Source organism: Pyxicephalus adspersus, chromosome 11 (assembly GCF_032062135.1).
Source record: "Pyxicephalus adspersus chromosome 11, UCB_Pads_2.0, whole genome shotgun sequence".
Lineage (NCBI taxonomy): Eukaryota > Metazoa > Chordata > Amphibia > Anura > Pyxicephalidae > Pyxicephalus > Pyxicephalus adspersus.
This window is the reverse complement of record NC_092868.1, coordinates 51,571,646-51,584,971: the sequence shown is the minus strand read 5'-3', so window position 1 is coordinate 51,584,971 and position 13,326 is coordinate 51,571,646. Positions and strand designations below refer to the sequence as shown.

The window sequence follows — 13,326 nt, the reverse complement described above, 5'->3', positions numbered from 1 at the left end:
GTATTTTTCAATCAGGTCAGAAATGTAAGTGGGACAAGAACTGTGGAAGGATTTAAAGGCAAAGCACGGGAGCTTGGATTTGATTCTAAGGTGAAATGGAAGCCAATGGAGAGAACTACAGAGAGAGGCAGCAGAAGAGGAGCGGTGGGGAAAATGGATGAGTCCGGCTGCTCTATTAAACTCTATTAAATTATTCAGTGCATACGAAATCAAAATTATTCTAATTAGGAGTCCTAGGATCTTACACAACAATCACAATCTATTTAGGATTCCTTCCAATAATGTTTCTAAAGGATTAAAACTTTCACGTGTTGAACAGATGATTCCAATAACCAAACATTTTCCAATTCTGAAAAGATAAATAATTCTCTTTATTAGGAGCTGCCTTTGGTTCTCTACAAGTTTACACAATGAAGGTCAGATACATACAAGGAAACAAAAAGCAACAATAGAATAATAACTATTAACAGTGTAAAAGTGTACATTGCAATATTTTGCCCTATGAATAAAAAGGGTTTAAATAGAATCCATGGCAATCAGATTCCGGCTCTTATCCTAACAACCATCATCCTCACTTCCATGGAGGAGCAGAGGGCTGTCTGAAGGTCCCAGGCCTTACAAGAAATCAGCCCGTACGAGATGTGCTCAGACCCTACAAAGCCCTCGCCTGTTTTGTGCTAATTAGCGGAGAAGCGGATAATTTGTACTTGAGAACTTCTTCTAATGGAAAGTAACATTACACACAGACTGAAAATACTGGCAGTATTAATAAAGTGGAGGAAGACCGGTGCTGCACTACAGTCTACAAACATTCAAACTCTTGCTCTGAAATGTCATTTTCTACTCAAGCAGAGGATGAAACTCATACTACATGGTATGGATATGTTTTAAACAATTTACACATAGACATGAAGACCTTAATATATATTTATGACTGTGACATCATACGATGCAAGAAATAGTCAGCTGAAATGTACAGAGGTCTATTCCCAGGAAAATCAATGCTGTGACAGGTTCCCTTTACATGCTGGTGTGCAGGTTCAGACTAGGTAACCACTAGCTTCTCTAGGAAAATAAATCTCTACATTAAGGGACTAATAATGTACAGGAACCGCATAGAGGAAAATATGCGCTTCATAGACAAGCTTGTTGTGACACCTCTCATCCAGCACAATACGGGCAACGGAAGGCACCGGAGCTACACGTTATCATCACCAGATATTAAGGCACTTCATAGGGCTTCCAAAATACACACCAAGCTTTACCAATAAAAGAATCAAGCAGACCTTTAATCCATCCTTCACCATCCTATTATTGTACAGATGTGCTTCAGCATAGAAAAAATAGAGATGACTACAGGGATTTCTAAAAATCCACAGAATATCTGGAGGAGCAGAAAGTAATATTTTCTATGAATTAACATGCTTCATAAAGGTTTTTAGCCTTCTGGATCACCTATGGGCCTAGGGTTCTGTAGAAGCAGGATTTTCAATGTACTTATATTTCCATTGGTTCTTCAATTGGACTTTTTGTTCAACCTATAAAACCAGCCAATCCCTTTCATTCCACTAGCACAGGATAGAAAAGGAGAATTTTGTTTCTACAGATAATAAAGTCAGCAAAAACTTTTGATGGATTGTGCTAAACACAACATATCAATGACCGCAATGCTATCAGCAAACAATCGAATTTTGGTCATAGGATTCATAGTACAATACAGCCAGCAAAAATAATTCCAATACCTTACAAAGGCTGGGTTATAGTATGGAGATTTAAAGAGAACTTCATACTGTGAAAGGTCGACCTCATCATGACAGGATCTGTAAATTGTCACTTTTATTGGATAAAGCAAAAAGAGCTGACTGTGTGTATGTGATTGGTTTTGCTGTCAGAAGGACTTCTATAGGATGGGCTGGCTAAGTTCTGGCACTTCAATAGGAACTTTAGAGGAAAACTTCACTTCTGTAGCCACAACCATGACTTTCAAAAGTGGATGAAAAAATATCAATGTTTCTGTGCAACTATAGCACCTTGCCCCCCCCCCCCAAGATATTCAATAGAATATTTTATTGTGTCACTGACTTATTGAATCCCCAGGACATTGCATAGCACTGTACAGTAATAGGTATTTCATTTTTGGGGTGATGCTTTCCAAGTATAATTTTACTTCGGGATATTAAGACATGAGAACAGGAAAGGCAAATAAAAATCAGTGAAAACTTATGAGAAGAGGAGAGCCATGAGCTATGTCAGGGATATTTAGCTACTAAAGTCACTGAGAAAGGGGAAACGAACAAGGGATTTGGCCGATAAAATGAGAAGGAATTCATAACTAAAAAATGCTCACATAAGCCAAATTAATGCCAAAGGTGCTGTGCAGTGACCAGCTTAGGTAAAGGTTCCAGTGTTCTCCCCAGCACCACCCGGCACTTTTCAGTAACCACCCGGATGTTTTTGGGTGATTATTGAACACATGGGTCACAATAAAGAGGCTGCCACCCTCCTACAATTTTTTCCCACCTAGCATAAAAAAAATTCTTGGTTGAACACTGGGTTACTTTATAGGAATGGACTACAGCAAAAAATACTTCATTAATAAAGGGCTATGCTTCATGAAGACATAAATCAAACATTAAATTTGATGTGAGACCCAATGGGAAAATCAGGGTTGAGCACAATCTAGGCTCAAGTCAAATCAAGTGCAAACGGCCATTTCCACAGGTCAAGGAGGAAGAACTTCAACTCAGGAAAAGAAAAGCCAAAAATAAAACAATCTATTTTTTTGTCCAGAATCTACCTCTTGTTCAGCCTCCCACCAGATCATATAACCTCAGTCTTTACAATGGATGTATCTTTGGCCTCATTCCGCAGGTCTACAGCTGAACCTTTCCGCCAGGATTGCTCGGCTGCGACTGCGATCTGCAGTGCACGGAGGTATTGTTCTTTGGTAACTGCTGGGCATTCCTTGCCTGGAAAACAATCAAAATGCATTTTTAAAAAATGACAGATGGATATATACACACAAGTGTAACAGCTAAAAATTATCATAAAACAGCGATGATGTTCTAATTAGCCAACTATAGACATAAAATAAATAAATATAAATATATATATATATATATATATATATATATATATATATATAAATGGACCCATTTAAAATCAGTGGCTTGGATGCTCAAGCACAATGGAATTTATAAAATTACAGCAATGTTCTCCACAAATAAGCCCTATGCAACAAAATTGAAGGTCTTCAGCTCTAATTTATTCACAGAGATCTCCCTGTCCAATCAACTCTGTGGTCAGATTCTTGTCAAAGGATGGACCATAGTGTGCAAAGCAGATAACAATGTGCATGCTCCGGTATAAATGAGCCCCAAAGCTGACCATTAGCTGAATCATTAAGAAGCAGGGATGCTGATCTCTTCTTTAATCCACCTACACTTCCCTGTTTACTATGTCACAAGAATATACAAAACATTTACAAATCTGGCAGTGGGTCTCTTAGATTAGTAGTGAGATTGGTGGGGTTTGCGGAATGGCATAGCGGGAGAGGCAAGTATAATGGGGTGCTTGGGGTTTGATTTGACTTAGGTAAGGTGACAGGGTGCCTTAAAAAAGTAGAAGTGTATTTAGTTTGTTTTTTTTTGCAAATTAATGTTGGTCAAATAAATAAATAATGGAAAAATGTTTAGGCACGGCTGATATTATTTGTGATCATACATATATTTTGTATCCCTCTGCAACAATTTGAATGTAAAAATATTGTCAAATGATTCTATTTTGTTTTTTGCAGCTGCAAATATGTTTTTTGTAATATTTTCTTTTGTGTATGATTGCTGTTCTACACTGTTTTGTATTTTGTCACTTTGCCTTCAATAAAAAGCATGTTTAAAAAAACAAAAAACAAAATGTAAAAGTGGAGATACTGACCTTCAATGGTGCGTATAAAGTGCTGGAAGAGCTCTTTGTAAGCTTCTCCATACCTCTCAGAGTGCGAATGGTTAAGGGTTGGGGAAGATGAATTGTTCTCAATAATGCCCAGAGGATTCTGATTGTCTAGACGTAACGATCCCTGACAGCCATACAACTAAGGAAAAAGAGGAGGAATAGGAGGAAAAATAAATTCATGCTTTGAACACTTTAAAACTACAAAAACCCAGCTGTACCAGTAAAGACCTTTATAATGCATTGCCCTATCTGGCTGATCTCTGAAACTTTGTGTGGAAATAAATTTTAGCAATTCTTAAAGATGATTAAATTTTGCCTTCCCTGGTTCTTCCCATTACCCTTCACCTTCGCCACCAAGAAGAAGGGTCCGTTCTGTATTTGAAGTTCTATTGGTAATTAATCTTTATGTACTTTCATGTCACCCAGCCTTACCTCCAGTCTCTGGTCGCAGTTTTTAGTGCAGTGCTGACTGACATCCAAACTCACTATGGCTCCACTAGAAAACTTCATACTAATGTTCACAGTGTCTGCATCCTTCATTGTGCTTAGGTCTAAGGGGAGGGAAAGATATGAGAAATTAATGACTGCAGCATTACACAAAATTCTAAAGCTTAACTCCAAACAGAGATAAAATTCACATAATAATGTTGATCTGTAATAATGTATTAATATTAGTAAAGAAAAGCTGCCCTGATACGTGAATGTGATTTTTATATCAGCCTCTTGCAATATTCTACAGAGCACAGACTAGGAGAGTGATGTGGCTCTCAGCACCTGGAGTCACTGCTGGTACCTTATATCTCAGGAGGACTTTGCTTGGAAAATCCCTTAGGTTCTAAAGGCCAAGTAACTGCTCCCAGGGACTCAATCTCAACTCTCTCTCCTGGTTATGTACCAGGTACAAAAATGGTTTTGAACCACTCTTCAGTAGTAGTTCCTAGCTTTGTTTATGCCTTTCTCGGAGTTTCACTTTTCTTGCTTTAAGTTGCTCCTTCTGTTTTGGCTATGCAGGTAGTCCCGGGTAAAGGACATCTAACATAAAGACATCTCCTAGACACGAACGGGGCCTTCCTGCACGCTCGTGTGCAAGACGGAGGCTTGGAGGGGAGCAGTTTGCACGACTTGCAGAAGAAATATTTTGCTAAACACAACTGAGGCTGTGGGTGATCTTAGGGTGGTGAGCTCTTCTGCAGCCCCTTGTAACTCTTTAATGACCAAGACAAACTCTGCAGCTGCATATCAAAGCACAGCTTGCTCCAGAAGTTATGGAATGTCTAGGCGCCATAAAAAATGTTTTGGGTTGTTTGTGATTAACTTACAGTGAGGATTTTATACAGTAACTGGATTTTGTACAGTAACTGACACAATTCTGTCTAATAATATGTTAAAACAAACATCTGTAGTTGCATTTATTAATTTAATGTACCTGTTCCGACTTACATGCAAATTCAACTTAAGAACTACAGTCCCTATCCCGTATGTAGCCCAGGGACTACCTGTAATACACATAATTTGCAAGTATATGCTGCAAGTATAAGGTGTAGGCACCTAGCATTGTCTGTATAAACCAGTAGCCTACAAAAACCTACAGTTACATCTGGACGCTGTGAAGTTCTGACAAGCAAAGTGCTAACACTTCGTGGTTGGTGTCAGAGCTTGCAGCTACACCCCACCCCACGTATTCAAAATCGACTTTGTGAATGTCTCAAGGGGAGGGTTACACATGCTTAAAACCTGCAGAAGTTTACCAAGTACAAGCTCTTGTAGAGTTTTGTTTTACTGTTGTAGCACAGTATGGCTATTTTATAACACGGTCATTTTTTTGTGAGGTTAGAACATATACACACCCTGTGATCTATTTCCCATATTTAGGTATAATTTGTACAACACATCCTCTACTGGACACTAATTAAACAGATCTATAAATTGGCTACATATGGTACAGTAATGCAGAGCAGATACCAATGTCTGTGTAATCGGATGAATGGTCAGCTTGTATATAACAGGCAAATTGAACTAGGTAAAAAGGTACATAGTGCAGTGTGTCTATATATACCATGTGAACCTGATTCTAGAGTTAAAAAAAGTTACCAATGACATAAACCAAAAAGAAAGGAAACAAAGAAAGGGAGGGGGGACGAAAGTCCTAAACAACAATGTTAGGTTATCCTCCTATGATGCCAAGTCCCATACCAGAACAGAAGGCATGTCCCAGTGAAAACACTGTATCTGGAAGATTCACGCCAAGCAACCAGCTGACAATATCAATATCGTGCAAAGCCATGCTATAAAAGATGCCTCCTGTAAAAATAGAAAACATAATTAGTATAATGATTTAACATGTTTTTAGCAGTGACTTGAAAACTGACTGCAGACTAATCTAAATATATATTTATTTTAGTTAAGAATCACAATTACTACTTATATCCACCAAGGACAGAAAGCGACATATACTGTGTGTTGTGTAGCTGCATGTGTATGTGAAATGAAATGCCTGGCAAACAGAGGACAGGTTTAACAAGTGCTGGCAGTGGTAAGCAATTCAGCAGACAAGTAGGTTTGCCCTACATTTATATTCAGATAGGCAGCAAACACAATTTGATGCAGGAGGGTTCCTCTGTACCATTAGTTAAGTCCAAGTCAGTTCCTGTATACCAGGAGTGGCATCCTAAAAAACTGAACATTTACCTCTTTAGCATTTTGTTAGTACCATAATCAACCTTTTAGACAACAGCACATTCTCATAATAATATTATTATTATTACACAGTATTTATATAGCTCCATCATATTACCCAGTGCTGTACAAAGTCCATAGTCATGTCACTAGCTGTCCCTCAAAGGGTCTAACAATCTGATGTCCCTACCATAGACATATGTCTTTAATAAAGTCTAAGGGCAATTTGGGGGGGAAGCCAATTAACCTAACTGCATGTTTTTGGAATGTGGAGGAAACCAATGCAGATATGGGGAGAACCTGCAAACTCCATGCAGACAGTGTCCTGGCCGAGATTCGAACCTGGGACCTAGCTCTGCAAAGGCCAGAGTGCTAACCACTGAGCTGCCCAGCACATTCCCATATAATAAAGAAAGAGAAAATGCAGCAATGAGCACCAGTCAGCGCAGATAAAAAAAGGGTCTGCGTAAATCTAATTAACGACATCTGGCTATTAGTTAAGATGTGCACCTAGAAGTTATTAGCATCTGAGAAAACAAAATTTTGTTTTCTCCACATCAACCAAAAATCCTGGAGACCCTTACCATATGTTGGTGAGAAACCTAGGTGAAACATATAGGAAGTACACAACCCATGAAAACACTTGTCTCACAGGGGAAACGCATTTAACAATGGCTGATGCATATTGTCTGTATTCCCATGATCCCTTTCTGTAAATCCCTCTCTGAAAGGCGGCACAAGTGCTCAATTATGCATCATGCTCTAATCCAAGCCTGACAATAAAAATCATTACCTAATATCTTTATCCTGTTGACAGGAATGGGGGGATACTGCCGGCTGACTGCAGAAAGTCTCTGAATTCTTCCCAGGCCGCTGGACTCGTGAAGCTTTTTATATAAGTACATTAGTGCTGGGTCAAACCGCCTGTAAGCAAAATGGTTTTCACATTACTTCTCATAGTCTCAAGTCAGGTTGAAAAAAGACACAAGTCTATCAAGTGCAACCACTAGGGAAATAAACATATCCCAGATATAAAACCCTATGGACATAAAGAAAAAAAAATCAGCAGGTTTAAATTACACTTAGGGGGTTAGTCCACCCCAAACTGATATTTTAGGGTTTGGAAGGTGCCATTTCTTTATCAGTGGGGGTTTCTTTTGGTGAAATATCAGGGTTCCCAGGGATATACACTTGTGCCCATTATAAGGAGTTCCCACAATCCTTACCTGATAGGGAACACACAAAAGATCCAGGTGGATCTCATGGAGTATCCAAGATGCATAAGAATTTATTCCCCAGACCAATCGATATGCATACAGATCTTTTGGACACCTTTTGTATTTAGTTTTATGCCCAGAGCTACATGTTATTAAACATAACACAAATCTCTTTTTTTAAATCACTTACTTGTAAAAGCCACACACTAGCGGCTTGCCGCGTCTCTCTGCCTCATCAAAGCACGCGTCCACCATCTGTATGTTGGTGCTCAGGAGGTTCTCACACAGAACTGCTTTCCCTTAAAATGAACACACAGAGATCTATGGAAATATTTCGAGTTTCGATGTATTCTTTGATTCACACAGAAGCTGATACAGATATTACAGAGCTACAAGTGTCTCCCTTTGAATTGTCATCTTGAGTTGTTTTATTCCTGCCATGTAATAGGAACAGAGCTCTAAATGCCCTAAAAAAGGAACTACAGAGCATTATTTGGAGACAAGGTAAACATTTCCATACTTACTGTGATTTAATGAAAGCATTTACATAAACACCTACAGTGTCTGTGATGCAAAGCACCCTACGCAGAGGTCACTGTGGGTTTATCCCATAAACACATTCAGCATTAGGTTGGCCATTTACAAGATCAGAGAGAGCAGCACTCAATATCAATGAGAAACCAATGCTAAAATGTTTTACTTAGCTCAGTTTGACTTAAAGTACTACTTTTAGTGACAGCAGAAATGTACCCAGCTCATTTAGAAAGGAGGGTGGTTTAGTGTCTGGAGCTAGGAATCCAATGATACTTACCAGCTCGTAATGCCTCCAGGGTCAACAGGGCCGCTAAAGCAGGCGGAGAGCAGATGACAATGCCAGACACTCTAAAAAGACACAAGATGAACATAATGTAAGATTTAAAAACAGGAACATGACAGAAAAAGTACCATCTGTCAGAACCATGTTGGCAAAAAATACATTAGCAGCAATTGTTACTTCTATTTACCTATTGAGGTGCAAATCTAAAGCTACGTACACACGTCAGATTTTTATCGCCCGATAATCGGCATCGGCCAATTATCGGGCGAAAATCTGCCGTGTGTACAGTTGGTGTCGTCCATCGTCCGGACGACCGACCTGCCGGATCCACGGACGATGGACGACAGACGATCCTAATGAAAGGGAAGGGGAGAGCGCGCAGCAGGGTGCCGCTCCGTCGCTCTCCCCCTCCCCTCTCCATAGAGCATGAACGGTGCTGTATGTACAGCACCGTTCATGCATCGTGCACTCCCTTGTCGTTGGAAAGGATCGTGAAAGATCCTTTCCAACGACAAAAATTGGAAGTGTGTACGCAGCTTTAGGCTGGTCTACACGGACTGTTTAAAACACAGATAAAGACTCCTGACGTGTTTTGCCTCGATTTTACTGCGTTTATAAGAGAGAGGGAATGAGTACATGGCTACATAAAACCCTTTACTCATTCCCTGAAAGGGTTAAAAATGTATGTAAAAAATATGACAAGACTTTAATGTTAAAGTATTTTTATTAGATGTGTATGTTTTGTGTTTACCTTTTTTTTTTTTTTACAGATTATCCGACAATGAAAGGATGATTCCCATGGCTGCATTCATCACATGAGCATAGCCGTGGGACTCCAGACAGCATGGGATCCCTAGGCACTGGAGGGCAAATGAGGACAAGTCTCCCCATTCACCTCTAGTGCTGAATGGCTGAGAAAAGGGAAAACCTGATGACGCTTGTGCTGCCATCATGGTTTCCCTTTTCTCACCAAATCAACAGAGGCAAATTTACTGCACCCACGGCCCTAGAGGAGTTGTAGCACGTCCTACAACTACAAGCGTTGCTTCTACAAGCTGTAGCATGTGCTTCAACTACAAGCTACAACATATGCTACAATAAGAACTGAAGCATGTGCTACAAATTACAAACATGTGCCACAACTCCTCTAGGGCGGCAGGTACAGTGAACTCACACATCCTCCCAATATAAGCTTTCACTGACGTTTTTAAGCATTTATAAATGCGGGATTACACCCCAATAATTCTTTAAACGCAACAAGGTTTGTTCTTAAGCTGAATTTGTATGTAAGTCAGGAACGGTACATTATTTTAATAAATGCAATTAGGACAGATGTTTGTCTCAACATATTATTAGGCAGCGTGGTGTTAGTTACTGTATAAAATCCTCACTGAGAGTTAATCACAAACAAAGCAAAAAAAATCTTTATGGAGCCTAGACATTCATTACCTTCTGGAGCAAGCTGTGCGTTGATATGCAAAATGAAACAACTGCAGAGTTTGTCTTGGTCATTAAAGAGTTACAAGAGGCTGCAGAAAGAGCTCACTCCCCTAGGATCACCCACAACCTCAACTGTGTTTAGCAAAAGATTTCTTCTGCAAGTCATGCAAACCCCCCCCCCCCCCCCCCCAGAAGTCGTCTTTATGTCAGATGTCCTTAACTAGGTAACTACCTGTACTATTGAGAGATTTCCTTTTAGATCAAAACCTCCAAATATAGACACAGACACAAAAAACAGGGTTTTAAATATCCCCCTGTTAAATTCATGACTTAGAAAGTTGATTTTAGATGTTGTACAATAATACATCTTCAACAGAAAAAAAATGGCTGATATGTACCTTTGGTCACCAAGGACAATGTCCATATCCTGTTCAGGCAAAATTCTTGTCTTGGTCAAAAGTCCACCACCGAAAGCTTTCACCACTTCAGACAACTGGTTCTCTATAATGTAATGCAGGTAACAGCCGTGTTCCTCTGTCAAGCATCTCAGCAATGCCTTGCTTCCATGACCGACGCCAACTAATGCCAATCCAAAGCCACTGCCCTGTACACCAGAGCTGTCATTTTTTCCTCCAGGAACGATGCTGTTGGTAGCCTCAGAGATGATATGTCTTTGGTTGGTGTGTTTGGAGGATATGGATGGATTCCAGGCATGGATTGTACCAAACGATGATGGAAGTGAGGAAGAGGTAGACGGTGCTGGATCTTCTCTGCTGGAAGCAATGTTCGTGGTGGAGCTGATGGGGTTTAGGTGGCCAGAAATCGAGGAGGGTTGACGACGATGAGAAGGAGGAGATGGCACCAGGTTTGTGGTGCTAACAGTATTACTGGCGGAGGTAGACTGCAGCACAAAGGAAGGCTGAGGGTGCCATGCCAAGTCTAGAGGCACTGGGAAATTGCCAACCTGATCGCTCTCAGATGAACTAGAAAAAAAAACAATTTATATGTTTTACAAAGAATCTACAACTTATGTACATACAGAGCAATAGGTAATTGAGCTTTAAAATTAGGCTCTCATTGATCTTTGTAATTGCTCGCATTGTGGTGCAATTGATCCTCAAAATTCCCTGGCTGTCTGAATAATAAGTATTTTTAAATGTCAAAGTGGTACATTTAAAAATACTTATTTTAAATTTCCCGCCTTGTCCTGCCCCCCAGACGCATGCTCACGCAGCCCGGCCGGCATCTGGCCTTGTGTCCCCAACCTTCACACGCTGGGGCGCAGATGCCGGTTGGGCATCACCAGGGGAAGCAGATGCCGGCCATCGCTGGAGGACGCCGCGGGCACGTGGGGACCAGGTAAGACTTAAAAACTCCCTTGCACTTCCATGACTGCTTGTTAAGAAAATGTAAATACTCAAAACTCCAAAAGCATAGGTTTGCTTTACGAAGAAATCGTAGATGCTATTCTAAGCAGCATTTACAAAGCATCTAACAATCTTGAGATTCAAACAGCTTTATTGAAACCTTACATCTGAACTACAGTTACACTTTTAGGAATCCACAATCAGGCAGTACATTACTACCGATAGGAACAGGCATTGTCCCTTCTGCAAAAATCCCTCCTACCTACCTGATTCCTTTGAATATCTGTCAAAAAGCTGAGCTGTGCATGAGCAGCTTCGGCTTTAATTGCCAGATTCATCTGCGTGTGCCGGGAATTAACTCCTTTGAAGGAGTTACGTCATCCCAATCATGATGGCAAAGGATCGTTTTTAAAAAAGCAAAAAAGGAATATGGTGGTGCCCTGCGATGGAGCAGGAATAGCTTAGTAATTGCAGGCTTATTCCTAATAAAATACGCCCTTTAGCTCTCTTTCGAGTATGATAAATGCTGATTTTAAGGAGCTTTCTATTAATCTAAATCTGAACTGCAGGTTTACCTATTATTTACTCTTGCTGGTGAGGATTAAGTTCCTGTTTTGTCAAACAGCAGATAGATTAGGAGTAAAACCGAATTTATCCTTCTTTCATGCAGCAACCAGCATTCCCCTTGGCTGCCCAATGCTCTGAATAATATTAATATTAAACATGATTTATATAGCGCCAACACATTATGCAGCGCTGTACATTAAAGAGGAGTTGCAAATGACATACAGATACAGACAGTGACACAGGAGGAGAGGACCCTGCCCCGAAGAGCTTACAATCTAGAAGGATTATGAACAAGACTTCGCGTACAATGAAGAGCTGATAAGCCTGCAATGAAAAGAAAGATGTAATAATTCAGATGAATGGTGCAGCTTCAGAGGACTGGTAAGGTCTATGAGAATCCCCAGCTGCGGGAGGGAAGGATAAAGTAAGTTAAATATTTTACATTTACAGAACAACCCATGTAACACTTACACTAAGACTGGAGCTCTGTTCCAGTGCTGTTTGATCAGCCGCCTGTTCCGGTAATGTCTTCCTGAAGCCAAATGCTCCAAAATCCGGTCCCTTCTGACCCTCATCGGGAGCTCGCAGGACTTACAGTAAAGCGTCTCCACAATGCTGGTCTCTCCGGTATCTCCACGTTCAATCAAATGCCTCCGGACCGCCAAATCTGAGAACTCCGCTGCATAGTCATGTAACGTTTTCTTTTTTCGGCCCATGGCGTCCAAAAATCACAAGTGATCAATGTCTCTTCTTGGAAATATAGCGATCAGGCACTTATAAATAGGGTTTTCTAATAATCCAAAATGAGGAGGGATTTTCATGCCTTTCATTCTACATTTCCTGTACACAGTCACACCAAGTGAAACTTATCCAATGACAAACATTATACAAAGATCTGACGCTATATTAATGTATAATAGAATATACTAGAATATAGTTGTACTTTATCATAAATTATTAAAATAAGGATCTTACTACAAGTCACTATATATATAGTAAATGCAAATCTTTATTTATTAAACGTTAAAGCACCCCATAAATTTTGGTATTAAAAAGGATCTATAAATCTATATAATTTTCCTGAAGTTTCTGGATAATTATGTACGGTTGAGGAAGCTACAGGGATAAGGGAACGGTGTTTAGAAATAAAAGTTTTGCTCAGTGTTGTTTAATGTTTTTGGTTACTGTACCTGTAATTTATATCTCTGTTGAAAAATTAAATAAAAACGTATTTAAAAAAAAAGAAACAAGTTTTGGAACATTAATAATTTGTGCATGGATGATGAGGGGT

At 39.9% G+C, this 13,326-nt stretch overlaps 1 protein-coding gene across 1 annotated transcript; it reads right to left on the bottom strand.

Annotated features, from left to right (window-relative positions):
• Positions 1-347: 347 nt before the first annotated feature.
• Positions 348-13,014, bottom strand: LOC140341388 (myo-inositol 2-dehydrogenase-like). Its single transcript, XM_072427107.1, has 9 exons — positions 12,507-13,014; positions 10,500-11,084; positions 8,656-8,726; positions 8,035-8,143; positions 7,421-7,551; positions 6,145-6,252; positions 4,384-4,502; positions 3,934-4,090; positions 348-2,969 (listed from the first exon to the last, which is right to left on the bottom strand). Exons 1-9 carry the CDS (start codon positions 12,749-12,751, stop codon positions 2,821-2,823), a joined length of 1,674 nt encoding a protein of 557 aa, XP_072283208.1. The 5' UTR covers positions 12,752-13,014; the 3' UTR covers positions 348-2,820.
• Between the last annotated feature and the right edge of the window lie 312 nt (positions 13,015-13,326).

Bases quoted from the DNA above. Each gene is read 5' to 3' on its own strand.
- LOC140341388 (XM_072427107.1), bottom strand. From the start codon at position 12,751: ATGGGCCGAAAAAAGAAAACGTTACATGACTATGCAGCGGAGTTCTCA. The intron at 7,552-8,034 runs GTAAGTGATTTA...TTTTGCTTACAG, and splicing joins CTAGTGTGTGGCTTTTACAA to GCGGTTTGACCCAGCACTAA. The intron at 6,253-7,420 runs GTAATGATTTTT...CTATTTTTACAG, and splicing joins CAACAGGATAAAGATATTAG to GAGGCATCTTTTATAGCATG.